This window comes from Erigeron canadensis, chromosome 6 (genome assembly GCF_010389155.1).
Source record: "Erigeron canadensis isolate Cc75 chromosome 6, C_canadensis_v1, whole genome shotgun sequence".
NCBI lineage: Eukaryota > Viridiplantae > Streptophyta > Magnoliopsida > Asterales > Asteraceae > Erigeron > Erigeron canadensis.
The window spans coordinates 2,205,165-2,227,243 of NC_057766.1; the positions used below are offsets into that span (position 1 = coordinate 2,205,165).

At 34.9% G+C, this 22,079-nt stretch overlaps 3 protein-coding genes across 4 annotated transcripts; 1 reads left to right on the forward strand and 2 right to left on the reverse strand.

Moving 5' to 3' along the window:
• LOC122603706 (tRNA pseudouridine synthase Pus10) lies at window positions 1–8,287 on the forward strand. 2 transcript variants are annotated; one of them, XM_043776484.1, is made up of 16 exons: window positions 1–237; window positions 1,482–1,864; window positions 2,087–2,207; window positions 2,620–2,737; window positions 3,411–3,520; window positions 3,653–3,724; window positions 4,734–4,802; window positions 4,891–4,971; window positions 5,395–5,514; window positions 5,606–5,680; window positions 6,065–6,145; window positions 6,320–6,393; window positions 6,516–6,576; window positions 6,848–6,903; window positions 7,614–7,718; window positions 7,811–8,287. In XM_043776484.1, the coding sequence occupies exons 1-15, from the start codon at window positions 100–102 to the stop codon at window positions 7,690–7,692; spliced, it is 1,638 nt and encodes a 545-aa protein (XP_043632419.1). In that variant the 5' UTR covers window positions 1–99; the 3' UTR covers window positions 7,693–7,718; window positions 7,811–8,287. The 2 variants fall into 2 exon arrangements, with proteins under 2 accessions (XP_043632419.1, XP_043632418.1); XM_043776483.1 differs by having other exon boundaries at window positions 7,614–7,698.
• A 1,536-nt stretch (window positions 8,288–9,823) lies between these two features.
• LOC122603297 (triosephosphate isomerase, cytosolic) lies at window positions 9,824–14,115 on the reverse strand. Its single transcript, XM_043775966.1, has 9 exons — window positions 13,984–14,115; window positions 13,223–13,298; window positions 12,868–12,991; window positions 12,340–12,424; window positions 12,104–12,236; window positions 11,790–11,884; window positions 11,632–11,710; window positions 10,748–10,830; window positions 9,824–10,150 (listed from the first exon to the last, which is right to left on the reverse strand). The coding sequence occupies exons 1-9, from the start codon at window positions 14,020–14,022 to the stop codon at window positions 10,103–10,105; spliced, it is 762 nt and encodes a 253-aa protein (XP_043631901.1). The 5' UTR covers window positions 14,023–14,115; the 3' UTR covers window positions 9,824–10,102.
• Window positions 14,116–18,315: 4,200 nt separating this feature from the next.
• Window positions 18,316–21,831, reverse strand: LOC122604069 (tRNA pseudouridine synthase A-like). The gene is made up of 2 exons (XM_043776970.1): window positions 20,571–21,831; window positions 18,316–18,817 (listed from the first exon to the last, which is right to left on the reverse strand). Exons 1-2 carry the CDS (start codon window positions 21,734–21,736, stop codon window positions 18,508–18,510), a joined length of 1,476 nt encoding a protein of 491 aa, XP_043632905.1. The 5' UTR covers window positions 21,737–21,831; the 3' UTR covers window positions 18,316–18,507.
• Window positions 21,832–22,079: the final 248 nt, after the last annotated feature.

The following is a 22,079-nucleotide window of genomic DNA, read 5'->3' on the forward strand; positions in this document are numbered from 1 at the left end:
ATATGGTAAGCATCCTCCTCCATTCCCCTCAGAGGCTTCCTTCCTTGGCTGTTTATAAACCCAAGCACCAGTTAATACCAGAAAACATAAAACAAACAAATGGCGGATGACAGCAGCTCCACACCAGTGGTCCAAACTACAACATCCGACGATGATGACATGCGGCTTCTCGGTTTCGCTGTTCAGGAGCTTCCTCTTCACGCTGTCAATCACCTTCTTACCATGCCCAACCACCAGGTTGCTTTCACATTTACTTTCTCTCTGTCTATATATAATTATATAAAATATATTGTATAATATTTTTTTTTTACAATAACAAATTTGTATCTTATTTATGCTTATTATTTATATATATTCTTTACTCTAGTTAGGTTTTGAAATTGTTATCATTATAAATTTGTTTGCAACAGTCTTTATTTAGGATAACTAGGTAGAGTGAAATGTTCACTTGAATACTAAAATTTGTGTTAAAACCAGAAAATTGGTCAAACACCATGTGATTTGAAACTTAACACAATGTGTTTATAGCTGCCCATCACCATCATCTTCGGTGACGGCAGCAAGGGCAACACCCCTACCATATCAAACCACCACACTATCTCTTGGATCGCTGCCCATCAAATCCACACCATTCCCATATGAGTTCGGCTTCTAACCCCTTTATAAATGCCTTGAGGTCGGCGAGCGAGAAGGGCGAAGCCCCCAACCGTTTGATTAAGTGCTTCGCCCGTACAGTATCACAATTTCCGACAATGGTGGTGGTTGTGATGGTGGTGGTGGTGGTGGTGGGCAGCTATAAACACATTGTGTTAAGTTTCAAATCACAGTGTGTTTGGCCAGTTTTCTGGTTTTCACACAAATTTTAGTTTTCAAATGATCACGACCCACTAGGTAGAACATCATATGACAACATGAATTATTTTTAAGGTTGAACATTTTCATCTTTGTTCTACTTTACTATGTTAAAATTTCTGCTTTTGCCCCACTTTTAGAGCTCCATTCACCTACTTAGAGTGTTTGCAACCATTTCAAGCTCCAACACGATCGACTTGAGTCCAACAAACCACATACAAGTGTATATAAGAGTGTGTATCATGTGCTTATGTGAACCAGTGGCGGTTTTAATTCAATCCGATAGAAAGGAAAAGAAACAAGTGTTAAAGACCGCTGATTGCCAATTCGAGTCTTAATGCATATAAGATAATGATTGACTTGCAAGTTGGCAGAACCAAACGGTCCTTAAAAATTGTAGCTTTCAATTGCTGAATGCTTTTATGGTTTGCTATTGGGTGATGATCTGTACTCCACTGCTTTTTAACCGTACACCACCAAATATGCATAACATGATTGTACTGTACAATACTGTAAAACATATTTGGTGGTGTGCGGTTAAAATTTAGTGGTGAACAGATCATTGCCCCTATTTTGCTATTGTATATATGGGAGTGATGTAACTTCTGTACTGCTTTCGTTTTGTGCAGGTGTGCGTCCGATGCATTTTTTGTCTATTTAACATTCACGAGGGTATTTATGCCCTGCTTTCCCCAACAAAGTTGCATTTGGTTGTTGAAAAAGAAATTAAGGTGGAAAATGTGTTAAATGAGAGTCCTGGAGAAACCGAAGATGTGAAAACATTGCAATCATCTCAAGAGTCAGAACTGAAGTCAAGTATTTGTCCAGTTTGCTTAGGCGTCTTGCAATTTAATTATTATGATGAGAGTAATACGATGGTAAAGAAGGATCATGCTCAGGATTTTGCCATGACAGTTGCTGAACACGTGAAACAGAAATTCCCTGAAATTTCTAGCTTTTCACTTGAAGTCTCATTGCCAACACTTATCACGGAAAACGAACAAGCGATATTGTAAGTTCTCCTTGTCTATGATTTTTTCGTTATGAAAGTGATCTCCTTCAGCTGATTCTAGGAAGGATTTTAAGTCTTTTACTCTGTCAAAATTCGATCAAGTAATAATTTAGTATCCATCTGTTTGTTGGAGTATATATTCAATAATTTATGGTATATGTTTTTAGAAAACAAGTATTGGCCTGTTGAAGACCTTTAATTCTCTCTTACTTCCATATTCAGATCGTATATAAAAAAGAAGTATGCTTCTGAAGTTTGGTTTCAAGACAAGTTTTCATCTGAACATATTTCAGTAAAAGATGCACTCAAGCTTTCTATAACACCTCCCCTTGAAACACTAATGGTAAGTTGAATTCCTGTAGTACTAATTAAATTTCGTTAAAATGTTATCCATTTCAACAATTTAGGTCAAATTTATGACTTTGCAAGCTCGGTCTTGCTATTGATTTCTTCTTATGGATGTAACACCAATATTTGATTAATCAAACAATTGCGTTATACAGATATCATATCTGTATAATTATTAAAATTAAGTTGGGGTGCTCTATACTCAAATCACGCCTCTTATTTTTTTAGACGAATACAAGCCACTTCTCCTGTCTCTCCAATGGAAAGAAATAAAGTACGCCAAAAGTTTTGAAGGGTTTAATCTATGTAGATTTAGTGACTAGCTCTTAAAAGATCAACTTGACTAGTATATTTCTAGGTAAGCAATTTTAGCAAATCTTGATGCTTATTACATTCTATTATTGCAGGGTGTTAAATCTTGTGTTGGTAGTGATTTCCGCATTCGTTTGACATTTGAGCATGTTGATGCAACGTCTACTGAAAACAGGATGGGGAAAAACCAAGGAAACAAGAGATTCAAATCAGGCATGTATGGTTAACTTGTGCGTCTTTATCTTGGATAAACTGTTTTCTGTTGTATTTGTGTGAATATGTAAATTGGGGGTTAACTTGTCAATGCCAGGTTACCATTTGTTGAGAACATATATGATATGGATCTACTGGATTTATATTATTTAGTAATATAATATTAGTTTTATTATTATTATGATTAGGAAAGTATTGTCTTTACGGGGTATTGATATGATCCCACATCGGCCAAGTATGGGATTGGTTGGTGGTTTATAAGCCTAGGTGTCCCCTCCTCCTTTGAGCTAGCTTTTGGGAGTAAGTTCTACACCTAGCTTATGACATGATGTGAGCGTATTATGGGATGGGTTCGTATCAATATATACACGTGGGGCTATTTTTCTAAAACCTTGAAGCTAAAGTATATTTTGTTTAGAATCAGGCTTTAGCTTGACATGTTTATATCATAGACAAATTTAGGCCTTCATATGCTGATACAACTCTCAAAGGATGTTATAAGTTATGAACTTAATTAATGATCCACCATGTGTATATGCATTTATGCACGTATTTGATGGTGCATGAAACTATGAAAGCATGTTTTACGGCCTTATCTATTACTCGATATTCTTCACTTTTCTCGCTCAATTTTTTGCTGTGCACAACTGGGCTTCCTTGATTGTTATTGCAGGTGCTGAGGTTTCTAATCTGCACATCAGTGAAGCTAATGGACGTGTTAAATGTACTAATGGGACAATTCAAAATAGGGATGTTTCTGACTCTAATTTCCAACTGAGAAAGGTAACGTAACGTCTCATGAGGCATGAGGTTGATTTCTCTTGTGTATTTGAAACCCTTCATTTGATCTGATATTCAGGTGTTTGATCGTTATCACATGTTATTGTTTGATCTCTTAGTCTCTTACTCTCTTAGGTTGATCAACCTTGTCACATGACTTTGATGTGTTCTAGAACTCCTATCTACATTGGTGGTCGATACTTGAAGGTATTTTAACTTATTTGACTCACTTTAGTTTCAACTTGGTCGACAAAAAAGGAGGGGTGGGGGTGGGCCGGTGGAGGGTGTTACAAAAAGTTGTTTAAGCTGAAAATCTTAAACACCCTTGTTCTATGATCTTTAAGTGCATAAACTGTAGATTACATTCTAAATTTACGAACATCATGACATCTGGACAAGTCATAATAATGAGGCGCAATATGTAGAGATCTTTTGAAGCATTTGATGTATGATGTATCATTTACCCTCTCATTTTGACTAAATGGATCACATCCTCAGGGATATAGATGTTCAAACTATTTTTAGAGGATATGTGTGGGCTAATAAATAAATCTATACTAATGAAACAATCTAAATAAGATGGATGAACGTGACTTGCAGCTAAATGATGCTATATGTACCCATAGTGTACCTTTTTGCCTCTCGCTTTAGGCATAGAGATATGTACAACTATTTAGGAACAGTATAAAAGAATAGTTTTTCCCTACTTATAAGAGTTATAGATGATTATAGGTTTACACACTTTGATACTTATATCCGCACACACCCACACATGCATAGACATTTTTGTTCAGCCTCACATCTCGTACACCTCGCTGGAGGTCTTTCTATCCTCGGGTAAAGGTATGCCTATCTACATCCCACCCATATCCCGCCTTTGATGAGATTGGTATTGTAACTGTACCCTAGCTTTGACTTTCTTATCCTCGTTAAATAAGTGGCACAGGGTTATTATGTAGGAAAAAATATGGTTTGCAACTTACAAGTGCCTTAAACTTTCACCAAATCACTCAAAAATCATGGATGTACGAAATTGCACAATAGCACTCAAAGTTCCATTCATGTACTGAAATGCACATAATCACCAGACCAAATACAGGATTTTAGAAATCACGAAAGATTAAAGTATCACTAGAGTAGTTTTCACGCAAAGTGATACTGAGCTAATGTAACTATATGTAAGATTTTGACTAACAAATTCACTGTGTATCTGCAGTTTTCACGCAATGTGAGTCAGACCCGCTGGATAATCGACGATGAGAGGAAGGGAGAGGCATCTGTTGAGGTGCTGCATTAAGCTTTTTTTTATTTTATCATTTTATGTGCATCCTTTTTTGATGCTATATGCTGTGAAAATCTGTCTGGTATTGTAGGAACTTGTTGGTGGCAACATCCTTCCCACGACTAATGGTGATGGCTATAAATTTCATGCTGCTGGAAGAGAGGATATAGATGTATAGAGGCTTTTCTCATGTCTACTGACTTTTTTAGTGGTGGCAAAATTGTTGGGTTGTTGGGCCTCTTAAGTAGAGTTAGCAGGAAGGTTGGGTTAAACCCAAAACATTTTTTGGCCTATATTTTTAGTTTCTATTTATGAATTATCAGTGTGTTAGATATGATCACAATTCACAAGGAATATATTAATTTATTAATAATCCAAATTTTTTTTATTACAAGGTTGTAGGATGTTATCTGCATTAAAAATACAATCTTGGCTGACTTGAATTCTTATATATTTTACTACTCTCCACATTACCTGATTGAGATTAATTGTAACCCAAATTTACCCATTTGTCAGTGTAACAGGTCAAATTGCCACCTCTAGATTTTGTTTGTTTAATAAACAGTACTCTGATCATAAAAGTTGTACTTTTCAGGTCCGGATGTTGGGTTCAGGTAGGCCATTTTTGGTTGAGATACAAAATGCACGTCATGTTCCTTCTGCGGAGTCCATCAAGGAAATAGAGAAGAAGATAAATAATCTGGAAAGTAACCTGGTGAGTTGGGCTTAAACTGGAAAATTAAGTACCGGTCAATTGTTTCTGTTTTACCCAACTCTTGAATGTACTGGCAACTTTCTACACCTAGGTTAGAGTAAAGCATCTCAAGGTTTTGGGGACTCAAGGTTGGAGCTTAATGCGTGAAGGAGAAGCAGAGAAACAGGTTAGTATTTCTCTTTGTAGTCATCAGGCATTCAAGTGTGCAAACAAAGAAAATCTTAGAACTGAACCGGACCCAGTATACTTGGTGTTGTACTGTTTTTTATAACATATAACTGGTTATCAGTCTACTCTGGTCCAAACTAGTTGTCTTTTTAATCTTATTCGTATTAAACTACATTCTTAAGGTATAAAAAAACTTAGCCAATCACTTTCTGGCCTAAAACAATGGCAGAATGGTACTATATCACCTGGTTCACAGATCCTATATTCTCAAGTTTCCAGTTCTGGTTCTTCTGGATTGGTACTAGTTTGTCAGGCTGCTTTGCTTCAAACTAATTTTATTTTTTGTGTGGATATACTCACCCATTGTATGTTTTGTAAGCAGAAACAATATGCTGCTTTGGTGTGGATATCGCGTGCTATTAAAGATGATGATGTACAAGTCTTATCCTCGTTCAAGGACTTGGTAAGTCGTATGATTGTCCATCATTGTACATGTCTTTATAACTGATCTATGTGGATGGTATGGTGGGCCTTGAAATCATCTATTATTTTATTACTGATGTAAATGTTATCTATTATTATCTGTCAATTATAAGATACTTTTGTTACATTTTATCTTATCTATTGAATCTGGCAGAAAGTTTTGCAGAGAACACCGATAAGGGTTCTTCATCGTCGAAGTCCTTTAGATCGTGAAAAGATTATTCATTGGTACAAACTACACCGGTTATTCATTCTTATGTTTCACATTATTTAGCTTACTTTGATGTGGTTAGAACTTCTATTGAGTATTTAAGATATCAGCATTTCATGATGAACGATTGTAATGTCAGGATGAAAATTGAGAAAGTTGCCGAGAGTTCTCAATACTTTCTACTTCATCTATGCACCCAGGTCAGCTTTGATCACCAACTTTCTCTAATTAAATATGATACTAACTACATATGCGCATGAAGTAAGACCACAATTTGACAGCATTCAAAACTTTTTTCAATTTCATATTAATAGGTCCCCGCTGACATTCTTAGCGACATTGATATTTCCCTTTTTCTGTAGTGTGATGCTTCTTATCTATAATTTAATACACGTAGATTAGCTATGTGCTCTTATATACCCAACTACTGTCACCGTATGCTGCTAATTAAATGATTCCTTTTTTCAATAGGCTGGAACTTACATCAAGGAATTTGTTCATGGAGATCTTGGACGTACCCATCCTAGGTATGTTAGCACTTACCGTGACCAGTTAACTGCATGTCTAAAAATGATGATTTTTTGTTAGAATAACTTCCTTGTTGGAGTATGTGACTTTCGGCACACATGTTGATCTCTATTTTCCACCATCCTTTAGAGCATGGTTTTCATTTGTTATTTGTCACTAGCCTAGTGGGCTCCTGATTGCCTAAACTTAGAACACCACAGCCTTCCAAATATCACACTGATATGCAATTAATTGAAATCAATATCGTCAACATTAAAAAAAAAATTGAAAAAAAAAAATAAGTCAACATAAAAATTGATGCACCTTTTCTACTATGTGCCTCTGTATGTTGGCTACTTCCATTAATTTGTGTGGGACTTTATTATGACATGCCTCTCCTTTGGCGAGATTGGAACTGTTTTGGTTGGATATATTATGACATACTGTCAGAAATTGAAAACCTTTTCGGCAAAACCATTATATAGAGTATGTGCTACTTGTTATACTAGTTATCCCACAAAATTTGCAACGTTACAAGTGTCTAATTCTCTGTTGTCTAAAGTATATATCAATGAGTGAAACTTGCTACTCATATAAGCGTATGAGTGCCAGAAAACTAGGTAAGTTTACTTAAAGTCTTGTCAGATATTTATATGTCAATCAACATGGGACGTCCTCCCTACCCTTTTAATTTTGTTCTCAAGTGACATTTTATTTTCCTATGTTGCAGCATTGGGTCTATTCTTGGATGCAGGGCTGAAATTCTTCAACTTGATGTCACAGATGTCAAAATGGATATCCCTGAGTGAATGAATGTCAGTTGCCTTGCCTTCAAGTGTGAATTTCTAGGATTTCCTATTTCTCTTTTTATGTTTGTATCTTCAAGGTGTAGAACTTAAACCATTTCACAAATGCCAATGTTTGCAGATTTAGAGTGGCCTTCCTATCAAAAGTTTAGTGGGACATTATAGTTGCCAGGAAAGCATTTTCGGAACTGTGGAAACACAATTTTGTCATGGAATTCGACTTTGTGGGGCTCATGGAATATCGCTTCTCCATCGACAAATAAGTGAACGTAACAAGTTGCTGACGACAACATACTTATTTTTTCCCCTTGTAATGACTTTATATGTCATTAGGTGTATGTTGTTTTGGACGTCAGTTCGATATTGGCCAGGCTTTTCCTGTTATCTCGACTTGATCACTTTATTTAGCTGGTTAAAGGTTTATCATCTAAAACCGACTTGATATTGGGAGGTTCACATGTTAGATGTCCAAATTAAATGTTTAAATAGATCAATACTATTATATCTGACCCAAGAGATTTGGTAATCTTTTTTATTTAAGTTGTTAAAAAGTAGTTACATCTTTTTAATTAATCACATCCCAAATGTTTGCTTGTTTATACCGTTATGGTAATCCTCTCTTTGATCTTGATTTAAGTTCCAATCGAGTTCATAGAACACCATTTCTACTATCCAAACAACAAAATAAGCAACATTTTTTTTCCGAAAAATGACCAAAAGTTAGGATGTTTGTCTAGAAATCAAAACTAATTTTTAATTTTACCTGGACAAAGTAAAAGTATGCAGCTTAAACCCTATTTCAAAAGTATTAATGTATCATTTGGTTTTAATCGTAAATCTATGATATATATATATATATATATATATATAATGAAATGAAATATGATGCTTTGTGGTTTATAAAACTCGTATCAACATGAAAGAGAAGCGCGGACACATTAATGTGTTCCAGTTTGTATAAATAAACATATGTTGCAATTATATATACACACATTATTAGACGATAATAATACATTATAGAATAGACTAAAATGGATTTGACTTTTTCTGATGAGACAACTTTAACACATTGACATTGTTATTTAGGCCAAAATGGTGCAAATAGCACCACTTAGAAGAATATTAGCCAAAAGTCAAAGCACGCGAGGGTTGCTAATATACACATGAGATAGTGACATGAAAACTTCTAGAGACAGATACCAACTCGCAGTTTTAACCAAAGATAACAATACTAGATCGGTGCATAGAATATGTTAAAGATATGCTGTAGATCGTAATTTATGAAGTGAAATTTGAATGATATTTTATGTGTGTCATTTCCCTATCCCAAAGATATTAATTTGAGGGTGGGGATACAACATATTGTTATAGATGGATATAAATTGTTGTTGATTTTCACTACCCTATAAATTGACATAAATTAGTAAGCAATTTGGTAGTTTTTCAAAGATATAACAATTTATCAAGAAACAAGTCACTAACCTCATTACTTTGACTGGGTTTGGAAGAACTTGACTCTAACATGTCAAGAACACGCTGTTGATTTGATCTTTAAGCATTGAAGCTCCCATTGAGTCTCTCCCTTTACGTTTCATATTGACTGGTTTAGGCTTAGTATTTATTTTAGTAGGCTTCTCAACAATAAGGTTTTTTCTATTCAAATTATACAGAAATACGGAAAAAGGAAATTATATCACCAGTATATACTACCAAATCTGGGTATTACTACCCACAGGATTTTTACCTAAACAAGTCGACTCCACTTGCAAAAACACTAAAAAACCGGACTATTAGGCTTTCTTGATGGTGGTTGATTGAAATAATTATGTTTTACACCGAGATTTTAAATCAGAGAGTATGAGAAAGCACAAGCTATCTGCTAAATTTTGCTTAATATTCAAATTTTCACCAATTATATTACCCAACTACTATATATTTATATTACCCAACTACTTTAGCTTGTTTAAACCAGAAAGAGTGATATAGGGAACCCAGACTTTTAGAAGTATTATTTTCTTCCCCTCTTTTGCAGGAAGATATAAATTCACCTTTCCATTATCACTAGAAGATGGGGACATGAAAAATTATGGAAATAACACAACTTGCAATGCGACCTACTTTTTGGCTGCTGATATCAACCATAAAATATGAAACATCCATATCTATTATCAATAAGAATAAGTGGAGCACATACCACCATTCCATTTCATATCCCCAATTAGTCTACAAAACACTCGCAGCTACTCAAAAAAACATTATCCTGTGTTATTCACCAAAAAAACAACGGTGTCACGTTGTAGCATTTAGTGCACCAAGTTTTGTTCAAATGCTTATTTCAACCATAATATACGATAGAAAAAACTAGCTGAAAACATAACTCCATTGATCTTCTTCACAAATGACACAAAAAACTTCAACATTTCTTCACTTCAGCTGCCTTGATGATATCAATGAATTCCGGCTACAAGGCAAAAGGGATGAAAACGAGTGAGAACAAGCCAGCACATCCATAATCCATTTATAATAAAATAGATGACAACCCCAATGTCCTGTTAATTCCAGCTAAAGGATAAAAAACTGCTAACTAACAAAAATTAAGTTTAACAGCCTCCTTTTGGTCTTAGATGTACTACGTATACTAATAATTAATGTACAAATAAATATTTTAGTTTCTCTGAATAAAATGATGACAGGAGTATGTTTTGGACTAGCCAGTTCTGAACCAGTTTAACACGTATTAATCGCATTAATTCAAAATCAATATTGGTGATAATTTTAATTTTAACTGGAAACTAAAAGCAGCAACCTCAACCAATTTACTTAGTGTAATTATCTTTAACGGTCCTAGGCCATGGCTAGTAACTTTCATGGGACGGATGAAGCATATTGAATACTGATACCAGTTCACAACATTCACTTTGGCTTCGTAACGATACAGATTTTAGGATTACTTTCCCTTCATATGGTAATTTAGATCATTGACTAGCACGCATATAGAATCAATCTTTGCACTAGCAACTTTATGAGGGGGGAGTAGAAGAGTGAGAGCAACAATTACCTTGAGAGAAGCTCCACCAACCAAGAAACCATCAACATCTGGTTGTCCTCCCAATTCCTTGCAATTGGAGCCACTCACAGATCCTGCAATGCCATGTCCAGCATTTTTAGATTCGATAACCAAAATGCAATCACAAACTATTTCCATTTTCTGATTCAAACAGCTTTTGGTACATTCCATTTTAAAATTCAAATTTCAAGTATATTAACAAAAAAATATTGAAGAGTATCTTGGTAACTGGGAATACAGCCTTTGTATCAATTGCTCTTTTCAATTGCCAACAATGATGATTTATGTACTGATAAATATAACAGAATGAGGTAATAAAATTTTCCATTTTTGATTTTTGAATGTAAAAGAGATTAATCTCTTCTTATGACAAGGATGGTGGAAAGGTCAGACATATCTACACTTTGGAGATGCTTATAGAAAGTGATTATGTATTATTACATAATCAGATTGAATAAATTGGACCATAAAAGATGGTGCTAGATGTCTTCATTTTCTTACAAACTGTAATAATCAGATAACAAGATGATAGAATGTTTAAAGAGATTTTTCAATATCAAGGAATTAATATCTATATAATAGCCAAAACATAACTTGATGTGAAACAAGGAGAGGGGGTTCAGCAAAATAAGAGGAAATGTGAATGAACGGTAACAGGTAATTCTATTTTATTCACAAGATAATGGGTTTTTTTCTGGTAAAAAGCTGATCATTTAACCCCTAAAATTAGAAGCAAGCTCTGTTTAACAGAACACTAAAAAGGTGTTAATAATGACTTTCAAATACCAAAATTCAGATAAATGGTTCAATAATGTAAAACAAAATAACACAGAGAATGCAACATAAAAAACTATATGAGTTGGATATAATGATACCTCCATAGATGATCCTGGTTTTCTCAGAAACTTCGGAGCTGACCTTTTCCGCAAACCATTTCCTTAGCCCTGCATGTACCTGTTAAAATAGAAGTTCAGAGATGCAATTGCGCTGGTTTATGTCATTATATTAGAAAGTAGAGGCCAACTAGACTTACTTCTTGGGCCTGAGCCGGAGATGCAACCTTTCCGGTTCCAATAGCCCACACTGGCTCATAAGCTAAAACAACATTATCCCAACTTGAGATTTTATCTGCAACAAAATAAATACAAGTATGACAAACAAAACACTAAATTCTATCAAAACTTACTGTTACGAGAAAGATAAATATTACAAACAACATCTCATGCTGAAAATAGCTTTGCAAGTCAAGCAAGACAAAACCTAAAAGACAAGCTTGTAATGAATTTTAATCATCAGAAATGAAAACTAAATATTAGTTGGCAGCAAATGTAGTTCTGGAACAGATACCAGCAATTGCCTGGGTTTGAGCAGCAACAACTTCCATGGTGGTTCCAGCTTCTCGTTGTTCAAGAGTCTCACCGACACAAGCGATCACCTTTAGACCTTGAGAAAGTGCATATGCAACCTTGTCTCCAACAAACTGGATAAGAAGTGCCAAAAGAAGTTTGAGTTGCTTTGTGAAGGCTAATGTTAATAAGTGCGTATTAAAAGTCACTGATTAGATCCTTGCAACCAGATGTTACCTCATTTGTTTCATTCAAAAGGGCTCTCCTTTCTGAGTGACCTAGGATGACCCATGGGACACCCAAATTGACAAGCATCTCAGCACTACACACACAGAAAAACCAGCTTCAGTATTCTAAATGGACTCAATATAAGAGATCATGCCACTCCATAATATAATCTACGACTGAAATGTATATGAAGATGTGTATGGTCATTTAATAAAATTTGTATATGAGATTAAAAGGAGTTACAACGTGGACAAATTTGTTGAAATAAACATTTAACAAGATGGAAAACCAAGGATGCATAGTGAACAACGACGATCTATAATCAGATACAAATATTGAAAGTACTCGTAAAAATGCTTTTAAAAACAAAAGACACTGTTTAATCTATAAAATATATTATTACAGTCAAGTTGCAACCTTGCCTTGCTTCAAAAGAAGTCAGTGCATATCAAGTAAAGAAGAAACAGTATAGAACACGGGCAAATATGAACATTAGCACGACAATATGGGATGGTAGATGATACCAATGATACATACCTAACCTCACCGGTGAATGCACCGCCCTTCTTAACCCAACAATTCTGGGCCGCAACTTGGATTTCAGGCCTCAATTCACTTTTAACAGTGGTAAGAAACACAAACGGAGGGCTCACCACCACCTCTGCAAGAATAACAGATTGTTAAGAGTTGAAAGATCTTACAAGAAACCGATAACTGTAGTTATATAAAGGTCATTACTATGAGTAGTAAACAGCAGAACAACATGATAGTCTATATAAACAGAATGATCAGATTTCCTTTATCACACTAATTCAATTTCTTTACCAATAGTTTAGCACACCATTACACAATACACAACGACTAAAGTTAACGATGATGAAAAACTACTCACCAACGATATCGGTGGAAGGCAAATCCCCAGCATTAAGTGTTGCCACAATTTTCTTCACATCCTCAGAAGTTCCATTCTACCAAATGTTCCAAAGATTATTATACAAAATAAAGACATTGCATCATCATATAATATATATATATATTCTACACCAGATCCAACTGCTCACTTTTCATATTCAAATCAGTTATCAGTATACATTTCACAAATTTTTATTACAGTAAAAAAAATCTCGATATATTCATCATATGCAGAATAGTAATATATATATATATATATAATATATATATATATCAATAAATCAGTATTTATTAATCAATTGAATCACAAAAAAAAAAGTGTTAAATCAACGATCGAATCAATCGAAACAGCGATACAAACTACTTTTAGCAGAATTTTTAGTACAGTGATCACAGATGCTTGTGATCGATGTAAACAGTGAACTCAAAATAGTTGAACAAATACGAATCTGATTAAAATAATTACTACTATTTATATATATATATATAATATATATATATATATATTGATATTGATATTGATACTTTACGATCGATATAAACAAGATATTACTAACAGTATACATTGAAGTTAGAATAGTTGATCAAATACAAGTCTGAATAAATCTATACATACACATATACATATAATAATAATAAGCAGTTTATAGTGAGCTCAAATCAGTTAGTAAACAAGTAAAGATTCTTTAAAAATATAAAATATATATAGATATAGATCGGAGATTCAGATCGGAGACTTACGCATTTCCAGTTACCGCCGACGAAAAACTTACGAGCCATTTCCGATCAAAAATTCTTTAAAAAAAACTTTTTATTTATTTATTGAGAAGGTAATAAGAAAAAGAAGGAATTGCAAGGCAGATATCTCACAAGATGAATATGATAAGAGAGATGAAGATTTTGTATTTATATTGGAAATATGTGGATCACAGAATAGTGAAAAGACGTAAATGTCCTTGGTAAAGGCGGAAGAATATGCCGTTGTGTGAGTGGGGGAGGAAGGGGTAGATTAGGAAATGTGTGCGGTCACCGGTTTGTGGTTAGCTCATTGGTTTTCTTGGAGAGAACGTTAATTAAAAAAAACCCGGGTGGTGAATTTTTGGCCGATATTTTATTTTATTTTTTCTTTCAATATTTGTTTTTTTGAAATATTTTGGGAAATGATTGACTAACTAAAAATATATTTTCAAATAATAAAGAAAAGTAACTAAAAATAACGTCCGGACATTTTAACTATATCTCCTTTTTTTTCTTTTTAAAGGTATCTAAAAAAAATATTATAAGTTCTTTTAACTTAACTAATCAATTTTAATTATAAAAAATATAGATTAAACTCAGAGTTCAAAAGTTATTTTTATGTTTATTTTTACATTTTTATTTTGTTATACTTTGAATTTTATGGGTTATGAGATAGCAAATGTTTTTAATGGATTTAGTTACCAATTCAAAGTTATATTTAATTGGTATTAGATTTTGGCAATGATGCTTAGGCTTGGGAAACCCACGATCAAGTTTAAGTCAGGCTTTACCATTAACCTATCATTGTATATATGTTCGAGTTAACGTGTTTTCACCTAGATCATGGGCCTAATAGGCTTTCTCATGGGTCGTGAGACTAATGGATTTGTGCTTTATACGGCTGGATTTAGATTGTTGGTGGTGCCTTTAGCTATGTGTTGCCCCTAACGATGTTTTGATTATGTACTTTTAGTTGGCTGTTAAAAGAAAAAGTCAAATTTGTTTCATTCTTCCTTCTATTTTTACTTAACCTAAGTGATCAACCCGTGTATTTTTTTTTTCTTTTTTTAGTTTAAACTTATTATTTATAATCAAAAATCATTACTGAAAATTTGTTTTCTATGCTTATATGGACTGAACTTGTTTTCTCTCCTTATATGAACTAGAGTAATATCGTGCTTCGTCCATGATCTCCTTTTTGTAATAAGTTTCATATATATTAAACAGTTAATGTGAGATATGAAAAAGAAATTATAAAAAACATATATAAAATCCTTTCATAAAAGAACCATCCAATTAATTTTCCTACATTAAATTACAAAGTAAAGTTTTCTTTTCTCTCTAAAGTGACTTTAACAATGACCTCTTAATACATGTGATAACCCATGTCTTACAGCTAATGTCAAGAATTTTGTCACCAAGTAAATATAGAGATTTGATTTAAGCTAAAGAACCTAGTGCATCACACATACACGATTCCTCGTAATCAAGTAATATATACAAGTTAAGAATGTTTACAGAAGAGTATTTGGTAAGTGCTAATAATATGTTTATTTTAATGTGCTCATTAACCACATTGTCCGTATTATAATCAAACATCATCTAAAAAGGGTAATGGAAGGAACTATAGTCCCGGTACCACAATCATCATCTAAAAAGGGTAATGGAAGGAACTATAGTCCCGGTACCACAATTAGATACCTATCGACTCACCAAAACATCATCTACCATTCTATGTGAATGTATCTTGAATGCACAAGGGTGTTTATACTCGAAAGCTCGAGTTCAACCAACTATTTTTCAGGCGACGCATTATTAATGGGGTGGGGGTGGGTTGGGGGTATCTGGCCATGCATATTATTAATGGGGTTGGGGGTATCTGGCCATGCATTGACCGCAAGCCCGTGCCCTGGACAGTCTTCTCTCTTTAGAGGTAATATCGCTTTGATCTGCCCTCTGGCAATCTTCATCTTCTTAAGGATGTGACTTTCCCATTTGATTTTGAATCGCCTCTTCGACCTGTATTTAAGCTTCCTCTTTTCTTTTCATTCCCTCCTTACATTGCGAGTACATTGCTTTTTTTCTCTGGCTTGGAAAACATATGCCTTCTCAGCATCTCATCGACTATAGTCTCATATCCCAACACGCCACATCAGTACTCAAACTTGGGACATTAGAATTCAAAGAACACGTTATCCCACTAAATGACCAACTTCTACTTGTATAACATGATACCAGACATTAATCCCATGTCCCTTTTGTGCGTACGTGTGTTGCACATGTTAAGCTGAGCTAGAGTTCATCTAGTAAAATTCTTTTTGAGTGTATTCAAACTGGAAAACTGCTGCGTTTAGACTTCTACATAACGCCTCCTAATGTTTAGATCAAAGCACTTAAAAGGCAAATAATTTAAGAAGCTGACAAACATTTGCTCTAATAATCTAATTCATAAGGCATATCCCTTGCAACCAAACTGTTGTATCATATTCCTAAAAACTGACATCTCCTTGCATGGGCATAAAGATAAAATCACGGAGCAACATCATCATTTCAGTTTCATTGATGTTCCGTGCGAGTGATGTGCAGTAGTAGCGTTCAGTGCCTCGTCCTATAATATAAGCTGCAGCCGGGACAGCAGGATTGCCTCCCTCAGCAGCAACTGATGATTGGATCCCAGAAATGTTCACAGGAAATGTACCACCAACCTGCCTTGTTGGAGCCATGGCACTATCCGGATCATCAAGAGCACTGATGATGGATGGGTCACTGCAACATCCAACAGTCAAACTACAGTCTTCGAAAGCACTAAGGGTAGGACGGTTAGTGAGCCAGGCACTCAATATATCCCTGTGCTTGTAATGAGAGTGATGAAACGGGGCAATGAAGTCCCATAAATTGTTTTCATAAGTCGAGATGATAGTGGAAAAAAATGACCCTTCACGATCACCCGCCTTCACCTCAATAGGAGCCATTGGCACACCAATGGCTTCAAGATTGTCAATAAAGCGATAGAATCGACCAGCGGCAAAGTCCAAACTTTGCACACGGCCGTAGGTTTTACTTCTGTCCGCTGACGTGGCATAGACGACCTGCATGCTTTTTGGACCATCCATTATACTAAGGGGTCCAATACTGCTGAGAACAGAAGAGATAAATGCTGGAAACTTGCATTTGTTGCTAAGAGGTGATCGGGGATTCATCCGAGTGACAAAAGCATTAGTATCATACCGCTGGAGGACGTAACGAAGTCGGTTGTAAGTAACTGACATTGCTGCATCAACCATCATGTTAACATCAGAAATTATGGTATCAGTAATGTCAGTATTGGGCCCACAGTAGTAGCGGTTACAAAGTTCTTCGATGTAAGGAAAAACTAGATTAAGACGATTCTTCATTGTGGTTGCAAGATGCTCTAAGTCAATCTCTAGAACTGTTGTTTTCATGTTAAACTTTAAAGGCCAAATGCAGACACGCCCAGATGTAACTAATCTAAGCAATATGTCACTTTTCCTGTGAGGGTTCGCCTTTTGATTGTCCGGGATATTTGGCTTGCACCTGTCAGAAGAAGGGGATTGGCTTAATCCTATCATGCTACAGATAACTGACATATTCGGATCAAATCAATATCCAAATCTCAGAACATGACGTATAAATCACATTGCGCTCAGGATTTAGGAAGTGTTCATCTTCATCTAAAGACCAAAAGTTTACGTCTACACTTGTCAATTTGTCACCACTAAGGCATATGTATAATCTTTGACAAACTTACAAAAGTTCAAGAGATCAATGCATTTTAAGAAATTCTGATAACATGTTTATTAGGCTGTTGTAATAAATAATTTAAGTTTTATACATTATAAACTTTTGGTACATAACAAAAATATAGTATAGTAAATGTTAGTCATCAATAACAAAAATAAATTATGATTATATACTTCCCATAATTTGGAGTTCTTAAATTTTTTTCAGAAAATAAGACATTTCTCTCCTCCTTTATAAATATAGTAGAGATAGAGTCATAACTCATATACTTTCAGTTATAAAGGTAAATTAGTCATTTATAGATCAGTTCTACCCTAATTAAAGAAATATGGGTAGTATATTGCCTAAATTGGGGAAATAAGAAGAAGGCTACCCAAAATGAAGATTCATGCAAAGTATGTTACCCAAGAATGCATTTTTCCAAAATTCAAAATTAGGATAACCATTTCATTTTTTATTTAGTTTTCTTTACCATAAAAAGAATACCGTATACCGAGGCTTCCATGTCGATTTGTCATCGTAATAATGCAAAGATAACACTTCCCTGACCCTCCCCAAACATCGGATATAGCCTTGGCGCACAACAGCCACCATTTAATTATAGGAATAAAAGTGATTAAAAAATAGGATTAAATTTAACAAATCCTATATCCGAAAGCCACACAGAGTCTGTAGTGTTTCAAATGGAAGCCAAGTGTATATAATAAACGATCCAATGCTTTAAAGATTAAGAGAACATTCCCATGCATCAAGAAGTGAGGTGACTCACCCAGTTGTCACTTCGGCTTGACCCCTCAGTACTTCATTTCCTTCCTCATTCTCTTCTGGGCCTAAATCTGGATAATTTCGGTAGTTCAAAGAATGCAGCCAAACAGCAACAGACCCTTCCTTGTGCTCGGTTGATGCAATGTGTGAATAAATATGTTTCAACTTGAATTCTTCGGCTTCCTCTGCATAGGCTTTCATTGACACTTCTTCATGAGTGTCTTTCCATTTTTGGTTATATGAAGAAAAAAAGCATTCGTCCAAATATAACCCGACTTCAGGCGCGGTAGGCACATTGATCCTAACATCCCTATGATCGTCAAACATAACAAGGTTTAAAATGCTGACTTTTATAGATACGTCGACATGATTTACAATGTCAGAATAACCAGATTTGGAAATAAAGACTTTTAGTATGAAATTTATTACTAAGAAAAATGTAGATGCATATTCATCCTTATATCTAATCATGATTCTTTTAGTTGCTATTATCGACTTGAAAGAGCAATCCAAACACCCCCTGAACTAGCTGATTCTTAAAAGACAATCACCGTAAACTATAAATGTTGTTAATGTTCCTGAAAGAAAATAAATGTTATTCAAAATGTTATTAGATTTGGACACTTTCATATATTCTTTAAAAAGGATTTTAGACATAAATGAGTGTTGAACTTGCCTAAATGCCCTGTATCCCTTTTTCTTTAAGCACTCATATACTCAGAATTTGGAAACAGAAAATACAAGTGTAAGGTACATGCAAGTAGTTTTGCCCAGTATCCCTTTTACTGTTGTTCTCTCATAAATTCCGTGGCATTATCTGTTGCTGTATTCTGGTGAAATACAGATCAGGTAGTCACCATTTCGAGACAAACCTCAAGAGTAGTGATTAGACCAATTAACTTTTTTGTACCACACGTCAAATCTACAAGACTAAAACATATCCATACTTAAGGTTTATTGATTCTCAACTTTAAGTGTATACAGACTCTTTGTGTAACTCCCACAATGGATGTAACATATGTGGTCACCACTTTGAGACTTCCCAAGAGTGGAAAATAGACCAATAAATGTTTTTGTACCATATGAGATCTACAAGCTTAGAACTGAAACTGCCACAAGCACCTAAAAGACAAACTTATCATGCCATAACCACTTGGTAAGTAAAACCAACCCTATCCAATATTAGTGAGTCCCAACTTTCACCAGTGCCATTCAAACGTAAGACGTGAAAAGACTGCAGTTGTAATAAATACGTGTTTCACTAGAATGTGTAAATCATTAACAACTAACAAATACGACATGAAAGTAGGCCTGAACAGATGGGTTGTTTACAGGAACTTAACAAACAAAAAGGTCCCTTAAAAAAATATAACCAGAACTAATAACTAAACCCATATTTTTACTTTCAAATCTCACAACCCCCTGTTAAAACTTACAACAAACTCAGAATATCAAAGAGCAGGCTACCTTATCTAACGAGATTCCAATTTAAAGGTAGCAAAACAGATGGGCTCGGTTACAGGTCAAAATGGCACTATCTTCTAGTACAGTTTGAAAGTAGTCTGGTAGGGTTGCCTAGAAACACTTTTAGTCCAAACATTGCAATATGTAATCATCGATATTTGATATTTCATAGATAGTTGCAGACACTGTATCAATTGAATATTAATCTATGTTTTACAATAAAGTGACTCAGAAGGTCTCATACATTAAGAATACATGTGGGCACTTTTGGGTCTGTTTGACTTGTATAACTCATTTGGATCATTTATTTAATTAGCGTTTTTCTAACCTATATCATCCATTAGAGATGAAAAAAATCATAACTAGAATCGACCAAGTCATGAGTAAATGGGTTAAAATCTTTAAGTATGATAATAATGTTTTTAGGAGGTACCCCCAAACAATACCATTTTCACTTCAGATTTAAATGTTTTAGCTTTAACTTAAAATATTTAACATTTGTATATATTATCAAAAATGGTATATCTAAAACTTCCAACAAAAAAGTGTAGTGTGCCTGAATAAAAAATAATAATAATAAACAATGAGAGAGAACTAACTGTTGTAGAGCTTTTTCCATCAACGATTCCGGAGCACAATTCCTCATAATTGCAACAGCAACACCAATCATCTTCCTAATCTGATGAAGCATAAAACTCTGCCCAACAACTTCACATTTAACAAACTCTATCCCGTCAACCGTAACAGTAGTGTTAGCATGAAACGAGATAATGTAACGGTTAGCAGACGGATCACCGGCCTTTGTCCTTGTCGTAAAATTATGAAAATTATGAGTCCCTTCATATTGTTTAAGGATCTTATTAAACCTCTCTTTCTCTTTATCACCATATCGAAACACATTTTCTTTTACAACATTTTCTCCATCGACAACAACATTATCTAAAGACGTCGTATTTTCCGACAATGCACACGACGTGTTCGACGAAACGCCTGAATGAGTTTCCAATACAGATGTTGATATTGTTCCCAATGACGATTTAGACTCGACAACCACAACATTCTCTAAAACCGATAAATTCCCCTGCTTAGCATCAGGTAAGGCATTCGACGAAATGCCTGACTGAACATTGACATCAACTTTCCGACCTCTTTCGGAACACTCTAAACACTTAACAAGCTCATTATCAGACCCTAAACTAGCCAACACACTTTCCCTATCCCTATGACTATTAGGATCAAGCGCGAAAACGGGCAACAAATAAACATATCTCCGTCTATCACAAAACTTCTTAGCACTAAAACTAGCCGTAACACGTTTAAACCCGAAAATACGAAACTGATCAGGCAAATTATTATTCAAACGCTCAATAAAACCAGGTGGGTCAACATAAAACTTACCAGAAACCACTTGGCCAACAGCACTAACACCCTTATCGGTTCGGGCAGAACGGGCAAAGTCAAAACGCTGCGGGCAGCCCCTGTCGGATTCGGGTACCGCACCGGAGAAGTAAAGGGCTTCTTCCAGGTCGCCTTCGATGGTTTTGGCACCTGGGTTTTTTTGCATACCTTGATAACCTACACCACAGTATGCAAACAAGATGGCTACTTTTCTTCTTTTGTATCTGGGTTTTTTTTCGGCGGTGGTTGTGGTGGTTGTTCGGTCATCGTCGTCGGAGTTGGTGGTGGTGGTGGTGGCGGAGAGTTTGGGTTTCTTGGAATCGGGCTGTTCGGGTGGTGGAAGTGATTGAGAGGTTTGAGTGTCCATTGTTCTTGGGCAATGGTGAGTTTGGTTTTGTGACAGTTGCTGATTTTTGAGGGTGAGTGAGGGTTTATAAAACCCTACAATTTAGGAGGCGTTTGGTTAGTAGTATGTTTGGGATGGACAGGTTTTTTTTATATTATTATTTTTTTATAGAAGAAATTTTTTACGACGGGTCAAATTAAATTATTTTTTTGACATATTTATTAGAGTCCGACTTGTAAAAAAAAAAAAACCTGAATTGAGTATATAAAATGGATACTTAAAAGAATTTCATTATATTATATTATATATATAACTAGATTATTTTCTCGCGTAATACGCGAGCTAAACATATAAAATTTTCATA